This window comes from Lontra canadensis, unplaced genomic scaffold (genome assembly GCF_010015895.1).
Source record: "Lontra canadensis isolate GAN:19392208 unplaced genomic scaffold, GSC_riverotter_1.0 scaffold47, whole genome shotgun sequence".
Taxonomy (NCBI): domain Eukaryota; kingdom Metazoa; phylum Chordata; class Mammalia; order Carnivora; family Mustelidae; genus Lontra; species Lontra canadensis.
The window spans coordinates 8783760-8804251 of NW_022631041.1; the positions used below are offsets into that span (position 1 = coordinate 8783760).

General features: G+C 34.8%; 1 protein-coding gene across 5 annotated transcripts in view; it reads left to right on the forward strand.

Annotated features, from left to right (window-relative positions):
- Positions 1-20492, forward strand: part of STXBP5 (syntaxin binding protein 5) — a 170516-nt gene that overhangs the window by 15575 nt on the left and 134449 nt on the right. For all 5 annotated transcript variants that reach the window (XM_032873133.1, XM_032873135.1, XM_032873136.1 and 2 more), the window contains exons 3-4: positions 7044-7125; positions 10869-10969. In XM_032873133.1, coding sequence (XP_032729024.1) covers positions 7044-7125; positions 10869-10969 — 183 coding nt within the window. The remainder of the gene's footprint in view (positions 1-7043; positions 7126-10868; positions 10970-20492) is intronic.

The following is a 20492-nucleotide window of genomic DNA, read 5'->3' on the forward strand; positions in this document are numbered from 1 at the left end:
ATTTGTATTATCATTCATCATTCATACAAGCTGATTCTCCTTTTTTTTTTTTTAATAACAGTTTTACTGAGGTACTTTTCAATACCATCAAGTACCCTTTTAAAGTGTACAGTTCAGGGCTTTTCATTATATCCATTGAGTTATGCAATCATCAGCATTCTGAGCTTCTGAATATTTTCTTTACCCCGGTAAAAAAACCCATACCTGTTTAGCAGTTACTCTGCTTCACCCTTTCCACCCAGTCTTTCACAATCACTTATTTACTTTCTATTTCTGTGGATTCATCTACAGTGGACATTTCATATTTAAATGGAATTATATAATATGTAGTCTTTAATGATTTGCTACTTTAGTTAGCATAGTCCGTAAGATTTATCCATACTTTTAGTGGTTCTTTTCTTTTTATGGTTGAATAGTTCATTGTATAAATACACTGCTTATTATTTATACAATAGTTACTAGACATTCGGGTTTTCTTCTTTTTTGGCTAGTAGGAATAATGCTGTGAACATTTGTGTGGAAGTTTTGTGTGTATGTATATTTTCATTTCTCTTGTTTATATTCCTCAGAGTAGAATTGCTGAGTCATATGGTTACTCTGTGTTTAACATAGAGGAATTGCCAATTATTTTCCAAAGTGGTTGTACTACTTTATAGTCCCACCAGCTAATTGAGAGTTTTCATTTCTTCACATCCTTACAAACTCTTGTCTTATCTTTTATAATCATAGTAGAGGAGGTGAAGTAGTATTTCACTGTGGCTTTGATTTGCATTTCCCTGTGATTAATAATGTTGAGCATCTTTTCATGCATATTTTAGCTATTTGTGTATCTTTTTTTGAGAAATGTCTATTCATATCCTTTCTCCATTTTTAAATTGGATTTTTTTGTTACTCAGATGTAAAAGCCTTTTATATATTCTGAATATTAAATCCTTATTGGATATATGATTTACAAATATTTTCTCCTATTCCGTGGACTGTTTTTTTTCACTTTCTTAATTTCCTTTGAAGCCCAAAATGCTTTTCATGTTAATGAAATCTAATTTACTTTTGTTTTTGTGGCTATGCTTTTGGAGTAATATCTAAGAAGTCACAACCTTATCTGAGGTCACAAAGATGTATGTTTTCTTCTGAGAGTTTAATAGTATTAGCTCTTGAATTTAGATCTCTATTTTGAGCTAATATTTTTTATGTAGTGTGAGATAAGGGTCCAAATTCATTCTTTCTCATGTAGATATCTAGTTATCCAAGACCATTTGTTGAAAACATTTATCTTTCTCTATTGAATTTTCTTTTTTTTTTTTTAAGATTTTTAAAATTTATTTGTCAGACAGAATGAGAGTGAGCAAGCACAAGCAGGCAGAGCAGGGAGAGGGAGAAGGCTCCCCGCTGAGCAAGAAGCCTGATGCAGGACTCAGTTCTAGGACCCTGAGATCCTGACCTGAGCTGAAGGCAGAGGCTTAACTGACTGAGCCACCCAGGTGTCCCTAAAGTCCTCTTTCAACATGTGAAAATTGGCTCTTTTTTTGTGTAGCAAGGCTTGGTGATTCATATGTAAATATTTGTATTCACGTATATATGTGTGTACTGGAGTTAGACTACCTGGGTTCAAACCCCAGCTTTAGTAACTAGCTGAATGGCCTTGGGCAAATTATTTAGCCTTGTTATACCTCAGTTTCCTCTTTGGTAAACAACAGAGCCTATAGAAAGGGTACTCTTGTAAGCTAATATATATATATGGTACTTGCCACATATTAAGTGTTTAATAAATCTTAACTACTGTGATAATACTGATGTACTTAAAGGCTTCCTAATTCCTCCTTTCTTCATCGTTTTCCAAAAACAAAACAAAAACCGGTTTAGACAATCGGATGAATGTTTATTTTGAATTTGAATTTAATGATAAAATATTAAGGCTTGACTGGTCTTGGCCCTTGTTTCTGCTTATCTGTCCCACGTGTCTCTTCCTGATTATTCTTAAGTAATTGCTACTTTCATCATAATATTTTTTTCCTTAAATATTTTTGTCTTCACTGTTGCTTACTTAGAGGATGTCTAAACTCAAAGATTTGCATTCAGAGACTTTGCTCTCAGACTGTTTTAGGGTTGTCTTCTGCAGCTCTTCTTTGGGCGTTATGATGGTGTTTTTCTGGACAAGAGCCCTAAGTAGCTGTGCAGAAGGTATGTGGCCTGTGTTATGGGCCATATAAATTAATTGGTTTATTTCAGAGACAAAGTTGACTAGTAGGATTAGGTAGGTAACCTAGCTCTTGTTGGGCAAGCAGTAAAAAAAAAAAAAAAAGGAGACTAAAAGTATCTATGATAGCAAGATAGCACTATTTTTAAGATTTTGTTTATTTATTTGACAGAGATCATAAGTAGGCAGAGAGGCAGGCAGAGAGAGAGGAGGAAGCAGGCTCCCTGCTGAGCAGAGAGCCCGATGTGAGGCTTGATCCCAGGACCCTGGGATCATGACCTGAGCTGAAGGCAGAGGCTTTAACCCCCAAGCCACCCAGGTGCCCCAGATAACACTATTTTTAGAAGACTACATTGGTGTTCAGAATTAAAAAGTAAAATATGTTGACACCAAGAAATACTCAGTGGAGCCTTACAATTTGGCTTTGTCTTACAGTTGACTCATGCATATATAAAGGAGCAGGCATCATAATAATCAATATTTCTTTAACAAATATCTTTGTAGAATTGTTCAGTATATAACCTTTTCTTCTGGGTTTTCTTCATTTTGTACATAGCTGAAACAGGAATAATTTATAAAGCAGAACTTTGTTACAGTGTTTGTCTATTGTCTAATAAAACTGTTACCTCTGTAATAACAATATTAGGAAGAACCATATATGCAAGAAGCATTAATCATTAGAAAAATATGAGAAGATATGAATTTTTGCACCTATGACATGTTTGTTTAGTGCTCTAATATAGTCAGAGTTGTTTTCTTCCATTATGGTATGTCTACTATAAGGTATCTTTAGTTCTTGTTAAAGTAATGAATATACTAGTTAAATAATGATAATGGGTGGGTACCATTTGGGGAGTACACTCTCAATAGTTTTAGTTCTCACCACAGCTCTGCAAGCTAAACGAGTATCTGTACTTTATAGACAAGAAAGTGGAGAGGTGTAGTAATGCTCCTCAGGTCACAGCAAGTTCTGGTGGAGCTGGCATATGAACTGACTTGAAAGGAGATGTCTTAATTCTCAACTGTGCCTCAGAAATTCCTGTGGCGCATCTACAAAAACAAAACAAAAAAGGATACCTAGCCAGGCTGCTTCTCAGGCAATATGGGATTAGTAAATTTGCAGTAGAGCTGGAAATTTGATACACTGCCAGGAATGAGAAATCCTTGCTCTGGAATTTGTATTCTTTCAAACTAATATCTTTTGATTATATATGTATACATATATATATATTTATAACATGTAACATATATACTTTATATATGTATATAAATATATATTTATATATTTAAGGAACTTCAATTCCTTAAAATTTAATTTTAAACTTTTTGTTTTTATGAAATAATGACTTAACGAGTTTTCCCCCTAATCCATACGGTTTTTGTAGTATTCAGAATCCTTCAAGGCTGGTTGCAGCATAGTACTACCTTATCCAAAAGAAAAGGGAGAATCATTAGTAATCTTGAGAAAAATCATTTCTTTGAGCCTCAGGATTATCATTTGTAAAATATGGATAATAACTACCTCTCAGACTTCCCATGAGGATTAAGTACAATTGTGTTTTTAAGACATGGAGCCTGAAAGTTAGTACATAGTAAGTGGTTCTTCTTTTTTATATTAAGGAAGTGTATTTATCATCTTTGGTATAAGTAAAGTGGCTATATTAATAATAATGTCACAGAAAAGTATAGTTTTGTCTGGAGTAGTTCCATGTGTAGATAAAAATAAACCATTCTTGACTTCCATGTAACTGACTTCCTGGATTTACAGACATTTTGCAGTCTCTATGAATAAAATATTGATTGATGCCCACAGCATATTTAAGTTTTGAGACTAGGGACGCTTGGATGGCTCAGTCAGTTGAGCATCTGCCTTCGACTCTGGTCATGATCCCAGAATCCTTGGATCGAGTCCCTCATTGGGCTCCTTGTTCTGCGGGGAGTCCACTTCTCCCTCTGCCTGCTGCTTGCCCTGCTGGGTGCTCACTTGCTCTCACTCTCTCTCTCTCTGACAAATAAATAAATACACAAATCTTTAAAAAAAAAGTTTTGAGACCAGTGGGCCCAAATTAGTAGATCTATTTGCTTATAAAATTTTTACTTAACCAATAATCAGTTTTATGTATTCCCACATCTGTTTGTGCCTGTCATATTTGATACTATAATCTAGTAATTAGTCTACTCTAAGAATATAGAACGTGAATACAAAATAGAGGGGTTTTTAAAAATACATAAAAAGCAGGATTAATACTTTGGGAAGATTTCATGAAGTCCGTCACTTAAAATTTTTCTGATGTGTGGATAGCAGTAAATGATTCAGAAAAGAAATCGTAGGATTGTATGTGAATGCTTCATTTAGAATGCATTTCCAATTATCTTTAAAGTTCCATTTAAAAAATTAAACAAGTTGGGTGGCTGGGTGGCTCAGTTGGTTAAGCAGCTGCCTTTGGTTTCGGTCCTGATCCCAGAGGCCTGGGATCAAGTCCCACATCAGGGTTCCCTGCTCAGCAGGGGTCTATTTCTCCCTCTTCCTTTGCCCTTCCCCCTGCTTATGTGCTCACATGCTCTCAAAATCTTTAAAAAATAAAAATAAATAATTAAACTATAAATCTCATACCTGGATAGTTACGGCTACATTTTATTTATTTATTTTTAAAGATTTATTTATTTTAGAGAGCAGACACACACATGGACATGCATGTGGGGGGAGGGGCAAAGGGAGGGAATCCTCAAGCCGACTCCCCACTGAGTGCATCTGTTGTGGGGTTGGATCCCATGACCCATGAGGTCAGGACTTGTGCTGAAACCAAGAGTCATACACTGAACCAACTGAGCCACCCAGGAGCACCATGGCTATGTTTTAAGAAAAATAATTCTGAATCTAGTTAATAGATCCACACTTAAAGAACATAATATCACAAGATGAGCAAAATTATGTATGATTTCTGAAGAAAATAAGGTAAGTGGAATTTTTATGATTATTCATAATAGCACACATTTTTTATTAGTTTTACTGATCTGGTTAGATGAGAAGTTTTGCTCCATGTAAATGAGAATTATAGAATATGCTAATTGGTCCCAGAAAGAATAATTTAGCTGGAGAGATTAGAATTAGACTCCCTTTCCTAGCTAAAAAGGCATCCTGACAAAAGAAATGGATGAATATAGATGTAGGTACTTCTTTGGACAATCAGGTGTGATTTGGCACTACCAAGTGCCAGTAGTAACAATTTGAAATCTAGCTTCCTTTAGGTGCATTTGGGTAATTGGTATAAAACTAGGACTACTAATACTGATGATGCTGATGATAAAAGTTTGAGATGTTTACAGAGAGGGTACTCTAGGCTAAACATGCACGATTTGTCTATTTATGAAATCATAGAAGAATTAGTTGTAATAAAATGGAAAAAGTCATAGAAAAGAAATAATCACCTAGAAAAACTTTTAGAAATCAGAAGGAAAAAGTATATAGAAAATAGGGATTTAACCTTTGATGTGATTATTTTTTCTTAAGAAGAACCTTAGGACATGTATTAAAAGAATGCAGAAATAGTCTGTATACCTCAATATGAATTTTATAAAGAAGGCTATAATTTCATTAAAGCCAATCACATTTTAGTTTTAGATTTAGCTTTTTATTTTCTATTAATATTTATTAACTAGTGAAAAGTAGATTAGTATAGCACCATGTTAAAATAGCTACTTTCTTATTTCTAGTTTATGAAGATAAAAGCATGTAAGAATGCCTGGCATTTAATAAGTTGTTTAAGTGTTTGGGTTTTTGTTTGTTTTGTTCTTTATTTGGCATTCCTTATTATTAAGAGTACAGACTCTGGAGCCAGAATGCTTATTCAAATCTCATCTCTGGGGGCGCCTGGGTGGCTCAGTCATTAAGCTTCTGCTTTGGTTCAGGTCATGATCCTAGGGTCCCTGCTCTGCAGGAAGCCTGCTTCTCCCTCTCCCACACTCCCTGCTTGTGTTCCCTCTCTCGCTGTGTCTCTCTCCGTCAAATAACTATTTAAAAATCTTAAACCCACAAAAAACAAATCTTATCTCTGTTGCTTTCTAGTTATGTGACTTACAAGTTGCTTGATTTCTCTATGCTTCAGTCTCCTTATGTTTATAGGGGAGAAATTATATATTCTTCATAGATTATGGGAATTAAATAAATTAATATATATAACATGTTTAATATAATGCCTAACACAGAGAATGTTGTGTGTTTACTATTATCATATGCAAATTTATATCAATTTGCATATTTTGAATTCAGGTCTATTATAAAAGATTGGTACATTCATTAGTAATATAACATCATCATGCTATAATTACTAACATAGTTATATAGTTCTTCATTATATTAACTTACACTATTGAAAAATAATACCATAGGAATGAAAAATGCTAGTAAAAAGATTGGTTCCAAAAACATTATTCCAAAATGACATGTCTCTGCTTTTCAGATTTGTTTGCTGCCTTGGGCAGAATTGGGTGCTCTGCAGATCAACTACCTTTTCTCTTTTTATTTTAAGTGAAAGAAGAAAACTTGGGCCAAAGTGTATTAAACCTATTTTATGTTCTGTATATTGCTTTTTTTGATAGTTCTTTTATTTTGTAGAAGGAGTGGTTATTATTTTTTCTAGACTTGTAATCTCTGAGACTTCTGATTATCAGCAGAAGCTAGTTGATCAGATTGATGTGTAATAAATGTAATTCTGAATCTTAATCTCAATAAATAGCCGGTATTGAATATCAGGTCATTGGAATATTTATTAGTCTGTTATGTAATTTAACAGTTGCTATAAAAAGCCCACACATACTGTAGACTCCTTAATGAAACTAATGACAGCTTTGGTCGTCCAGGAGTAGAATGTTATTGCCAGCATGACAGTGGAGCTGCAGTAATCCAACTTCAGTTCCTGATTAATGAGGTTAGTGAATTGCTTTAATTTGTCCTATGTGTATATGAAATAGGGCCACATTTGGTCTTTCAGATTTTTTGCATGCATTCGTATTTAAATATTTGAACAAAAGTGAATTTCTTATAGGTCAGAGCTAATAGTTTATTATAAGGCATCATGGGAAGTTACATAAATAATGCAAGATGTTTTGAGATGTTGCAAATAGAATGGTGTAAGGTAAATCTTGGTGCAAGGTGCTGCATATAAATTTTATTTCTTGGATACTGAAAGTTATGTAACACTAAAATCTATATTAAAATTTTTTTAGAGATTGAGTTTATTATAAGTAACAAAATATACTTCTCTAATGACTTGTTTGAAATACAACCAGGAAACAAAAATCCATTTAAAAAAAAAACAAAACTTGTTATTGTCCAGAATTCTTGTTGTGTTGCTTACTGGTTGAAGTAACTGAAGATGTCTTTTGTTTTGATAGAGTATAAAGTTAGGAAGGAGCTCAGGAAACAAATACTATTTTATCAGCAGAGTAAATAATGTGAGCGGGTTTTTAAAAAGTGTGAGCATTTTCAGTGACCTGGGGCAAGAGAGTATAATGCTAAGCAAAGTAAGTCAGTCAGAGAAGGACAAATCCATGTGATTTCACTTTTGTGGTATTTAAGAAACAAGCAAAGTGAAAAAAAAAAGAGAGGCAAACCAGGAAACAGAGTCATAACTATAGAAAATAATCTGATGGTTATCAGAGGGGAGGTGAGAGAATAGGTTAAATAGGTGATAGGGATTAAGGAGCACACTTGCGGTGAATACAGAGCGTTGTATGAAATTGCTGAATCACTGTATTGTACGCCTGAAATTAATATAACAGTCTATATTAACTAATTAGAATTTAAAAAGAAAATAAAAAGTCAAACAATTTAAAATATGAGCAGCTCTGAGAATAGATGTTTACTGTACGCAGTGACGAGCACAAAAGGCTGGTCATTAGAAGAAAGAAATTACCTCAGAAAAGGCTCTGCTATCTTTAGTTGTGGTGATAATCTGTGCACATTTTTTTTGCCCTCAGGTCCTTAGGTTCCATGGAACAAATTCTTAAACGTGTGTGAGAGGAAAAAAGTAAACACTCAATACCTCTGAACTTTTGTAAAATGTTTTTATCAGAAGATTAGTGTATTATTAGATTATTATTATGATTAGTATATTACTATTATTAGATTATGTAGGTTTTTTAGGGTCAGAAGTTTTTTTTTTTTTCTTAATTTTATTTATTTATTTGACACCGAGAGAGAGAGATCACAAGTAGGCAGAGAGGCAGGCAGAGAGAGAGGGGGAAACAGGCTCTCTGCTCAGCAGAGAGCCTGATGAGGGACTCGATTCCAGAACACTGAGATTATGACCTGAGCCGAAGGCAGAGGCTTAACCCATTGAGCCACCCAGGCACCCCAGAAGTGTTGTTTTTTTTTTTAACTACAGAATTCTGTGTAGAAATGTATAATAGGCATTGTAAAAGGTTAAAATTCAAAAGAAATCATAATATAGAAAGATGTTGAGCCCATTTATGAGGACTCAAGATTATTTTTCCTATTTAAAAAAAAAAGTTTTGTTATGAAACAATTTTACTGGTAATTAGGTTCAAAATAGAGAGGTTCTGCGTGTACTTCCCCTAGGTTCCCCAGTAGTAACATTATATATAATAATAGTATAGTATCAACCGGGAAAACAACATCAATATACTACAGACTTTATTTAGATCTCATCACCATGAACTCCTGTGTCCATGTGGGTGTGTGGTTTTGTGCATTTTTATGATACATACAGATTTGTGTAATGACCGCTATGAACAAGGCACAGATCAATTTCTTCATTATAAAGAAATTCCTTAAGGCTCCCCCTTTGTAACTGGGCCCCCTCCTCTCTCAGTACCTAATCCCTGGCAAACACTAACCTATTCTCCATCTTTATACTTGTGTTAAGATTATTTCTTAGAGAGTGCATGAACCAGTATAAATAACATTGCAGATTGATTACCTATACAAGTTTTAGAAATCTTAAGTAATTTATGTTGTCATTCATGGAGGTTTCTTTTTAGTAAGATTCAACATTGAGTTCTTGGATATGACTGTTTTTATTTTACATGTTTGAATGTTACATTTTGAGTACTTAAAAATGATGTTGCTGTTTTTAAAAAATGCTTAGCAAAATACAAATATTGGGGATGCTACAGAAATCTGACAATTGCAAGTAGGTATTTGCTTTTACATTTAGTGGACCACTTGTAGGTAAAGGAGCCACCATAGGAGGTGCTCAGCTGTTAATGCCATTTTGGCTCTACATCTCTTCTTCCTTGAGATTTCAAGATGGGGTTCATAACTTGAGAAAGTTGTCTGTGGTGGAAATAAGAGTGAAGAGTACAAATCTTTGATAGTTTGAATCTTTAAGTTTCTCTGCTTCAAAATGATATCGATAAGAGGATGTTACCTGGTGAAAGCATATGGACTTTATTTCTGCTCTCTGGATAGTCCTGTTGTAGCAGTAGGAATAACGCCATAGAGTAACCCTCATAGAATTTTGAGAGTGGAAAGGACTTGGAGAGATCATTTAATGTAAATTTTCAGAGCTATTTTAATCCTCTTTGATAAATGAGAAACTTAGTTTAAAGGAAGGAGATTTTAAAATTTCTCATAATAACCCAAATGAGTAGAACAGCAAATCCTTTTTTGAAATTAACATAAATTTTTCATGTTGCATTATTTTATTTTCTCAGTATAAATGAAAAGAATCTGACTTCTTTGAGGAAACACACGTACATGTCTTAATAAATCAACTTTAATCTAGAGATTCTTAATCCTGGTCACCTCTGAAGATTTTTACAAATATACCTATGTAGGTCCTTGCTCTGAAAATTCTGGTTTGTGAGGTCAGGGGTAAGATTGAGCCTCCTGTGTGATTCTCCTATAGGGCCAGAGATTCTTCTCCATTTTGAATAGTATTTAGTAGTATCAGATGTTTTAATTTTCTAAATTAGTTGATTGTTCAATCCTTTGGATATTGAAGTTGTAGTGTGCTGAATGCTACCTTTATTTTCTGTATCATTCTAGTAGAGAAATTGTGACCTAGGTGTAGTACATTATGAAGAATTTTTCTTAAGCCAAATAAAATGGGAAAGTTACTTCATTTTTTTTTTTTTTTTTTTTTTTTTGGTCAAGAAGATGTACAATACTGACCAAGTAACTTGTAGTCGGACCTCTAATTTTACATAGCTATCAACCATAATATCGAGCTGGATCCTAGTATATTTGTAGTTTTAAGATACTAAATTATACTTTAAATTGAAGAAGTGAAAACATTTTTTTAAATTTTTTTATTTTTTAAATTACTTTTCAGTGTACTAGAATTCATTGTTTATGCACCACACCCAGTGCTCCATGCAATACGTGCCCTCCACAATACCCACCACCAGGCTGGCCGAACTTCCTGCCCCCCGCCCCTTCGAAACCCTCAGATTGATTTTCAGAGTCCATAGTCTCTCATGGTTCATCTCCCCCTCCAATTTCCCTCAACATTTTTAACATATACATATAACACACTGTATTACATCTGCTGTTTAGAATTTGAGTGAGATGTTTCTCAAAACTAAATCTATTGGCTGAAAGTTTTGAAATTTGGGAAGTTTTTTTTTTTTTTTTTGACAGCTCTTTAGTAGCTTTAATGTTTGTAAGATGTATTCTATATAAAATATATTATACTTTATTTTTAAGGGAGCTCTTGTGAGTGCCTTGGCTGATGACACCTTACATTTATGGAATTTACGTCAAAAGAGACCTGCCATACTACATTCACTTAAATTTTGCAGAGAAAGGTAAGAATTCTCTGTTATCCTATGTACAAGGTATTTGCTATTTCATTTTGAAATACTTTCTTTGAATTTTATTCTTATTTTTTTGTGAAAAACTTTATGTACAATCTGAAAAATAATTCAAGAACTTCAAAGGATATATAATAAAAAGCAAGATTCCTTTCCAGACCCATTTTCCTCTCCAGAGACAACCACATAATACTTTGTGCATATAGTCAGAAATATTTCTAGGTAGTGCTTCTTTTTTTGCATAAATGGGGAGCCATTACATATTTTTCCTATAATTTGTGTTCACGCGACAATATATCTGATAGATTGTTTCATATTGGCACAAGCCAGTTTTCCATAGTTATTTTCATAAACACATGATATTCTATTACATGGAAGTACCATAATTTAGTCTTCGTCAATGGACATTTATATCATTTTTGGTCTGCTGTTAATTTTGTTCTGTTGTGATAGATAGTATGGTACATATATGTCTTCATTTATACAAGTATATCTCTGAGATAAATTTGTAGAAGTACAAAAGTTGGTCACAGAAATCTCTTATATGACTTGTGAGTTTTGTGTTTTGATTGAAAGACCTTTTTTCTTTTTTAATTCCAGTATAATTAACATAGAGTGTTGCATTAGTTTTAGGTGTACAATATAGTGGTTCAGCAAGTCTGTGTATTAATAAGTGCTCGTCATGATAAGTGTACTTTTAATCCTCTTCACCTGTTTTTTTACCCATTCTTCCATCTATTCCCCTCTGATAACCAAGAGTTTGTTCTCTATAGTTAAGAGTGTTTTTTTGGTCTTTTTTTCACTTTTCATTTGTTTTGTTTTTTTAAATTCGACATATAAGTGAAATCATATGGCATTTATCTTTCTCTGACTTATTTCTCTTAGCATTGTACTTTCTAGATCCATCTATGTTGTTGCAACTGGCAAGATTTTATTCTTTTTTATGTCTGAGTAATAGTCTATTGTATATTGGAAAGACCTTTTTCACCCTAGTTTTATTAAACATTCTCCCATATTTTCTTACAGTGCTCTTAAATTTGCATTTTTTATGCTTTATCTGTAATTCATATGGGACTTACTTTGGCATGAAATATGAGCAAGAAATATAGCCCCTGCCCCATTGCTTATGGAATCTATTTTTTTATATATATATGAACATTTACATATATGTGTGCATATATGTACTCGAAACATGAACAGATGTGAGTATATATGTATATGTGCCAAAGTTAAGAAATCTGGGTCTGTGTAGCATCTAAATGCAGTGGGGTCAGTGTCTTTAGGCCCTGTCTTCTCTGAAAGTCAGACATCAGACTGCCCAAAGCATATCCAAGGATCAGACCATTCCTCCTGTGATACATGTTAATCTGTTCAGGTTATAGAAATAGATCAGTTTGTAAGTCTGGGTTTTTGCCCACAGTGGCCTTCCAAAATAGGCAAGCTAAAAAAATCTGCTGAGAACATAGCAGTTCAGACATTTTTTTTTTTTATTGTGTTATGTTGTCACCATAAAATACATCATTAGTTTTTGATGGAGTATTCCAAGATGCATTGTTTATGTACAGTACCCAGTGCTCCATGCAATATGTGGCCCTCCTTAATACCCACCACCAGGCTCACCCATCCCCCTTCCTCCTCACCTCTAAAACCCTCAGTTTGTTTCTGGGAGTCCACAGTCTTTCGTAGTTTGTCTCCCCTTCCGATTTCCCCCAATTCGCTTTTCCTTTCCTTTTCCTAATGTCTTCCATGTTACTTCTTATGTTCCACAAGTAAATGAAACTTATGATAATTGACTTTCTCTGCTTGACTTACTTCACTCAGCATAATCTCCTCCAGTCCCACCCATGTTGATAAAAAAGTTGGGTATTCATCCTTTCTGATGGCTGAATAATATTCTATTGTGTATATGGACCACATCTTCTTCTTCTTTTTTTTTTTTTTTTTAAGATTTTATTTTTTTATTTGACAGAGAGAGTTCACAAGTAGGCAGAGAGAGAGAAGGGGAAGCAGGCTCCCTGACGAGCAGAGAGCCCGATGAGGGTTTCAATCCCAGGACTCTGAGATCATGACCTGAGCCGAAAGCAGAGGCTTAACCACTGAGCCACCCAGGCGCCCAGTGGATCACATGTTCTATATCCATTCATCTGTTGAAGGGCATCTCGGCTCTTTTCACAGTTTGGCTATTGTGGACATTGCTGCTGTGAACATTGGGGTGCATATGGCCCTTCTTTTTCTTTGCGGTAAATACCCAGTAGTGCATTTGTCGGGTCAGGGGGTAGCTATTAACTCCATTTCATTTTTATGCTATTTGGATTTTTACTTCTGAAACTAGGAAAGGTAGGAAAAATACAAAAATTTATAAGTAGCTATTTCATTACATTTGGAACAATTGTTAAATAATTAAACTTAAGTTTTATCATAATATTGTCTTATTTTTATAAGTAAATTTTCTTAGTAGTGTAGAAATATATAAATAGAAACTATATGTAGTGATTTAAGTTGTATTTTTTCATAATGTGGATTTTTTTTTCTAGTTTTGACTTAAAAATTGTGCTAAAATACACAGAATATGAAAATTTTCTATCCCAACTATTTTTAAGAGTATAGTTTAGTACTATATAATATGGATATTTTGGTAGAATTTCACCTTTATGGTATTTAAGGAAAAAAACATGGAAATTGGAAGTCTCCTATCTTGATTTAACTATATGAAATTGGGCATGTTACTTCACTGTTTTGTGTGTTTGGTTTTGTAATTTGTGGAAAATGTTCCTCTGTGATATATGTAATCTTTATCATTTCTTTTCTCTATGTTGAAACAGCTTCCTCTTATCCCCATTTATTCTATAGGTGATTATAGAACACTTATTTGTGCTAGCTTAATGCTAGCTGCTGAGCATGCATTTGTAAAGAAGACAGACTTGGACCTTACCCTTAGGGTCTTGGTCAAAGTTTAGGTAAGCTTAGCTTCCCAGATGCCCGATAAAATGACATTTCTTCATACTAAATAAATCTGTATCACAATTTCCATAGAATGAATTTGATTTGGGGGATAACATAAACTTATAAATTTCCTCATTGGTTAGCAGCCAGGTTGCACTAATTGTCAAGTTTAGTTCTTACTATAATTGATTATTTAGCTTGAGATACAGTTTTCTCTATATTGAAAAGCAGTGTACTACCATAGTGGTTAAGCGTTCAGGCTTTGGACCTAATTGCCTATGTTGAATCTTAATGCATTGTCCCATCACCTACTAAATATATCAGTTTTGTTATCTGTAAAATGGATAATAATTATCTCATGAAAGCCCTAAGATTCATGTTATAAAGTTAATATGTATAAAATAAATAATACATAGAAAGCACTTAGAACAGTTCCTTAGAAATCACCTGTATAGTTTTTGTTTTTTAAAGGTATTGGGGGCGTGCCTGGGTGACTCAGTCATTAAACGTCTGCCTTCAGCTGAGCTCATGATCCCAGTTCCTGGGATCGAGCCCCACATCTGGCTCTTTGCTCCACAGGAAGCCATCTTCTTCCTCTCCCACTCCCCCTGCTTGTGTTCCCTCTCTCACTGTGTCACTCTGTCAAATAAATAAATAAAATCTTTAGGGTGCCTGTGTGGCTCAGTCATGAGCCTTCGGCTCAGGTCATGATCCCAGAGTTCTGGGATCGACCCTGCATTAGGATCCCTGTTTGGCAGGAAGCCTGCTTCTCCCTCTCCCACTCTGCCTGCTTGTGTTACTTCTCTCTCTGTGTCTCTCTCTGTCAAAAAAAGAAATAAGAAATCTAGAAAAGAATAAAAAAAGAAAAAAGAAAATCTTTTAAAAAAATAAAAGTATTGGATTTACTTAAAGTAATAATTTGTAATTTGAGGGGTCTGCATTAGCTATACCAGAGATTTTACTTAGGCAGTCTTTATAGAAACAACTAATTGACATTGGAAAATCATTAGAAGCAATGATATTGGATCTTCATGGCTATGAAGGAGAAGTTCTTTGACTTTGGTGGAAAATGAGAATTTGACAAGTAAAATTCTGTATGGCAGGTTTTTTTTTTCTTAATCAGAGTATGTTCCATTTAGCTTTGTGGGTTGTTTTTTTTTTTTTCTTTAAAGAAAGTTTAACTGGGAGGGACTGATGGCTTTATAAGCAACTACAACTATCTGCTAGTCTTTTTTTCATCACCATTGTTACCATGACCAGTATTCTCAGCCATGTTAAGTTTTTGCATAACAGTTCTTAAGTAAAAATATATGGAACATTTTAAGAGTAAGGACTAAATTGTATATCTGGGCTTTCCTATTTAAAACCTATTATTGTCTAATAATTATATCTCTGTGTAATTCTTTGTTCAAAATACACTTTCACATAAATGTTACTTAGTCTCTGGGGTCAAGAAAAATTTCTCTAAGTGAAATTCCAAAGAATAGAATTTTTCTCTATAAATATGTTAGACACTGAATAGCTGAGTCTTTAATATTGAAATTAATACATGTCTTTTAAGATATTTTTATTTTATTCTAACACATTTATATCTGTTCATTTGATGATAGATGCATGTATTGGTTTAGAGAATAAAGTAAGCGTGCATGCATTCTAAACTAATGGTTAGGAGAATATAATATCATATGGAATATACTAATAAGCAGAAAGTTCCTCCTAACAATTATCAATGTCCAAAGTCCTTAAGAAAAAACTATTTGACAAATGGAATCATTCATTTAGATACCATGACTGTAGTGCAAAATTTGGTGCTTGTAAGGTACTTCAGGGAGTGACTGCTACCGTAGCATCAGATTTTCTTTTTTTTTCTTTTTCTTTTTTAATATAGAGAGAACGTGCCAGTGTGCAGGAATGGGTTGGGGGGAGAGGGAGAGGGAGGAGAGAAGTAGACCCCTCTGACATCAACCACTGAGCGCAGAGCTGGATGCTGTGGGGCTTGTTCTCATGACTCTGAAATTAGGACCTGAGCCAAAACCTAGAGTTTGAGGCTTAACCATCCGAGCCACCCAGGCGCCCCACATCAGATTTTCTTAGTAGCAAAAGTAAATTATTGTAGAAACAAAAACTAATTTATACCATTATACTCTTATTAAAATATTACCTAAATATTGTGCTTTGCATACTTATGAGACTTATAATTTGCTTGGTATGCACATGAACCGGGCATAGCTTTAAGAATATTTGGCTAGATACCAGCCCCTAAAAAATCTATACAGGTCTTCCAAAGATTTTGAATTAATTCACTGCACATATTTAACAAGAAAATAAATTAATCATAATATTGGAACAACTTAGAGACCTAGTATTACAGTTTTTGTGGTAATTACATCATATCGGCAAAATATTTTTCTTTAAAAGCAGCTTAATGAAAGTGTACAAGCATTAGAAATGAGGGTGATTTCGTGTGATGAAATTCAGGACTAGAATACAGAAATGGAATGGAACACAGACTGTTAGGCAGCCTGACAGAGGGATATACTATTCTGCATCTAATTCTAATCCACGAAGAGAGTTATTTTGGAATTCTATGGATGTGGAGAGTCACCTTGCTAGTTTTTAGGGAAGCAGGTCCTGAGACAAAATTTAAAAAGAAAGAAGAAAACTGCCGGTGTTCAGAGGGAAGATGATTGTAATTTGATGACCTTGAGACTGTAAAAGGAAAGATGGTTAGGAAGTATTTGGATAACTTCCTAGAATAAAATTATCTATAATAACAAAGAAATTCTGACAAGGAAATTGGAGGGATATCCAAAGAGACTGATCAGGTTTCACAAGGTCCTTATAATGTATTCAGGTATAAAAATATTGGGGCACCTGGGTGGCTCAGTCATTAAGCGTCTGTCTGCCTTTGGCTCAGGTCATGATCCCAGAGTTCTGGGGTCTGGAGCCCACATCGGGCTCCCTGCTGAGCAGGAAGCCTGCTTCTCCCTCTCCTACTACCCTGCTTGTGTTCCTTCTCTGGCTGTCTTTCTCTGTCAAATAAATAAATAAAATCTTAAAAAAAAAAAAAAGTTATATGGAAGGAGAGGGATACATAATCAAAGGTGAATATAAGAGTAATTTATCTCTCCTAATAGGCACGATGACCTAAAGCATGTGAAAAATAATGAAGACAGAATAATGAATGAATAGAGTTTATATTTTATGTATAGGGCAAGAAAGCTAATGGTAGGTAGAGTTAGGGCATATATTATTCATCTAACTATATAATGTAATAGTGGCTCAGACAAATTGTGTCTTAGACAGCTAAAAAATGGTTGGCTTCTATAACATTATTGATTGACCTAGGAGGAATATAGAGTGGGAGCAGTTCTTTAAATCTGGAAATGACAAAAAGTACATTTTAGAAGGTAAATTACATTCAGTTCACCAAACATTAGGTGCTTTCTATGTGCCAGGGATTATGCTAGGTATTTAGGATAACAAAGATGAATAAAATGCTTGAATAGCTTACATCAGAGGCCCAGACATTAAATATTACATAATATGGGTCAATGTCATTTTAGAAGGTTAAGTTAAAAACCCATGATAGAATAACTAATCCAATCCTTCAATTTTTTTTTTTTTAAATATACTGACTTCTTTTAAAGGAAGACAGACATCAGTCATGAGGAAATTGCAAACTGATACTACAACCAGATATCACTACACATCTATCAGAATGGCTAAAATACTGTCTTGGATGTGACACAGTTGGAACTTCCCCGAGTCTGCTAGTGGGAATGTTGTTAGTCACTTCAGAAAATTTTTTTGTGGTATTCACATAATCCACGACCCAACAGTTCCATTCCTGAACATACATGTATGGTAGGCAGAATTTTAAGATGCGTCCCAAGATTTCTGCTCCCTGTGTCTGCACACCATCACACAAACACTAATCTAGGTGAAGGCATTTTGTAGATGTAATTGAGGTCCCGATTAATTGACCTTAGGATAGGGTGATTATTCTCAGTAAGCTTAATTGAAGCAAGTGACACTAGACTCTTCCTGGCAAAAGGGTCAGAGCTGAGAGGGATATTCAGTACAAGGGATATTCAGTCCTACAACCACATGAGACTGATTTCTACTAGCGACATGGAAAAGCTTCAGAGCTGATTCTTCCCAGATCCACCAGAAAGGGACACAGGAATGCATCCTGGCTAATGTTTGTATTTCAGCCTTGTGAGACTGAATAGAGGCTCTGAGTCATACAGTGTCTGGACTTCTGACCTATAGAAACAAAATATAAATGTTTTTGGTTTTGGTTTTAGTTTTTTGGGTGGTAATTTGTTAAAACATCAAAAAAAACAAAACAAAAACCTAATACAGATTTTGGTACTTAGAAGTAAGATGCTGCCATATCAAATATCTGAAAATGTGGAAGTTGCTTTGGAACTGGTCAGTGAATAGATGTTGAAAAAATTTGAGGAATGTGATAGAAATGTCTGAATTTCTTTGGGTAAGCTGTGGAGCTCTAGATTTGGAGACTGCTGCCATTGAGAACTTAGAAGGGAGGAACATGTTTTTGGAAATGAAGAAGTGGGTCCTTGTTATATAATGGTGGGAAGCATAACAAAATTATCTCTTGCATAATGTGTATGTGATTAACTTAGATATTTAGTTGAGGAGATTACCAAGGAAAGAGATGAAGGAGCCACCTGATTTTTTTTTCTTGCTGCTTTATAATAAAATGCAAGAGAAAAAAAAATGCAAGAGGAAAGAAAGAAATTGAGGGAAGAATTATTAAAGGAACCAGGACTTGATGATTTAGGAAATGCCTGCACTGGTCCAGCTGGTAAAAAGATTATTTCTCAGTGTGGCTTAGAGAAAAACTTGAAGGTATGGTTGAACAACTTTTTACTAAAAATCTAAAAACAAGAGTCAAAGTATTCAGCTACACAAAGGACTCTTAAGAGATTGTGGGTATGCTTCAAAGATCTTTTTTTTTTTTTTAAGATTTTATTTATCTATTTGTTAGAGAGATCACAGGCAGGCAGAGAGAGAGGGGGAAGCAGGCTCCCCACCAAGCAGAGAGCCCAAGGCGGGGGTCGATCCTAGAACCCTGAGATCATGAACCAAGACGAAGACAGAGGCTTAACCCACTGAGCCACCCAGGCACCCCTTCACAGATCTTTGCAGTCAAACCAAAGAACCTTTAGAATGCTTTAAGATGCACAGTTTGAGAAAATTATGTAGCAGAATATTGCCAGCATGGCCTGAAAGACAGTATGAAAAGAAAGGAGGCTGCTGCCAGTAGCAGGTGATAAAAGTACCGGCTCCAGGCAAGTGCTGTCTTGGATGAAAAAGGCAGAGGATGGAGCTGAGAGGTACAGAGGATTATTCCCAGACTTTGAAACCTAATTAAGAAAAATTCAACATTTGCCCACCTTGATTTCAAAACTGTTAAGGACCAGTGAATCCTTTTTACCTTCCACTTTTCCCCATTTTGAACAGGAGTTTCTATAATTGTTACCCTCTGTTTGTCCCACCATTGAATGCTGGGAGTCTTGGAGGCAAACTGTCTCTTTAGTTTCCTAGATCCACAGATGGAGTGTAATTATGCCCAAGAACTATGCTTAATGGCTTACAGTCAAGACTCATCTACAACAAATTTAGATGAGATTTGGGATGTTTGAGTTGATGATATTTTAATGAGATCTTGCACTTGGTATTGTAATTGGTTGAGACTTTAGAGGTGTTGGGGTCAGGTGAATGTATTTTGCATTTGGGAGGGATGTGACTCTTCAGAGGCTTATGGGCAGACTATTAGAGGCAGGATCCTAAGATAGTCCCCAAGGTGTTGCCCCCTGGTATACACACACTTTCTAATTATTCAATCAGTTCTAATCAAGGTGCTGCTGTGAAGGGGTTTGCAGATGTAATTGCGATCGCAAATCATTTGACCTTCACACATGGAATATATCTTAATTGGTTTTAGGTTTGGATTACCTGACTTAAAATGGCAGCAAATGCATGGATTTATCCTGGCTGGTTTGGCTCACCTCTGGAACTCAGTTTGGTTTAAGTGTCTCCTAAAGTGTATGGGTACCTTGAGGAAGGTATGGGCTCTAATGAACATCTGAATAATGTTAGGAAGTAGTGGACTGTGGAATGGATGTTAGGTAGGTAAACAACTGTCCACTGTATTTCACTGCCTTCAAAATGAAGTTGACACTCTTAAATACTTAGCATTCCCTTAAAGGTCTTATAAGGTCTATGACTCTACTTATTACCATAATTCATTTCACTATGGTTCTCCATCTTTTTATGCATTATAATCTAGTCACCTTGACTTTACCTTTTTTTTTTTTTTTAAAGAATGATTCTCTCTCCTGCCTGTTTGTATGAGCTGATCTCCCTGCTTCGAACACACTTAGGATTCTTGTTCATGGTTAACTTGTGTTTGTCATTTCATTTAGTTTTTTCTTTAAGTTCCCTAGTCTGGGTTCTGTGCCTCTTTTGTATTACACCATAGTATCATGCTCTTTCCCTAAAATAGCACATACTATTCTTACTGTAATTGTCTTGGTTCTGT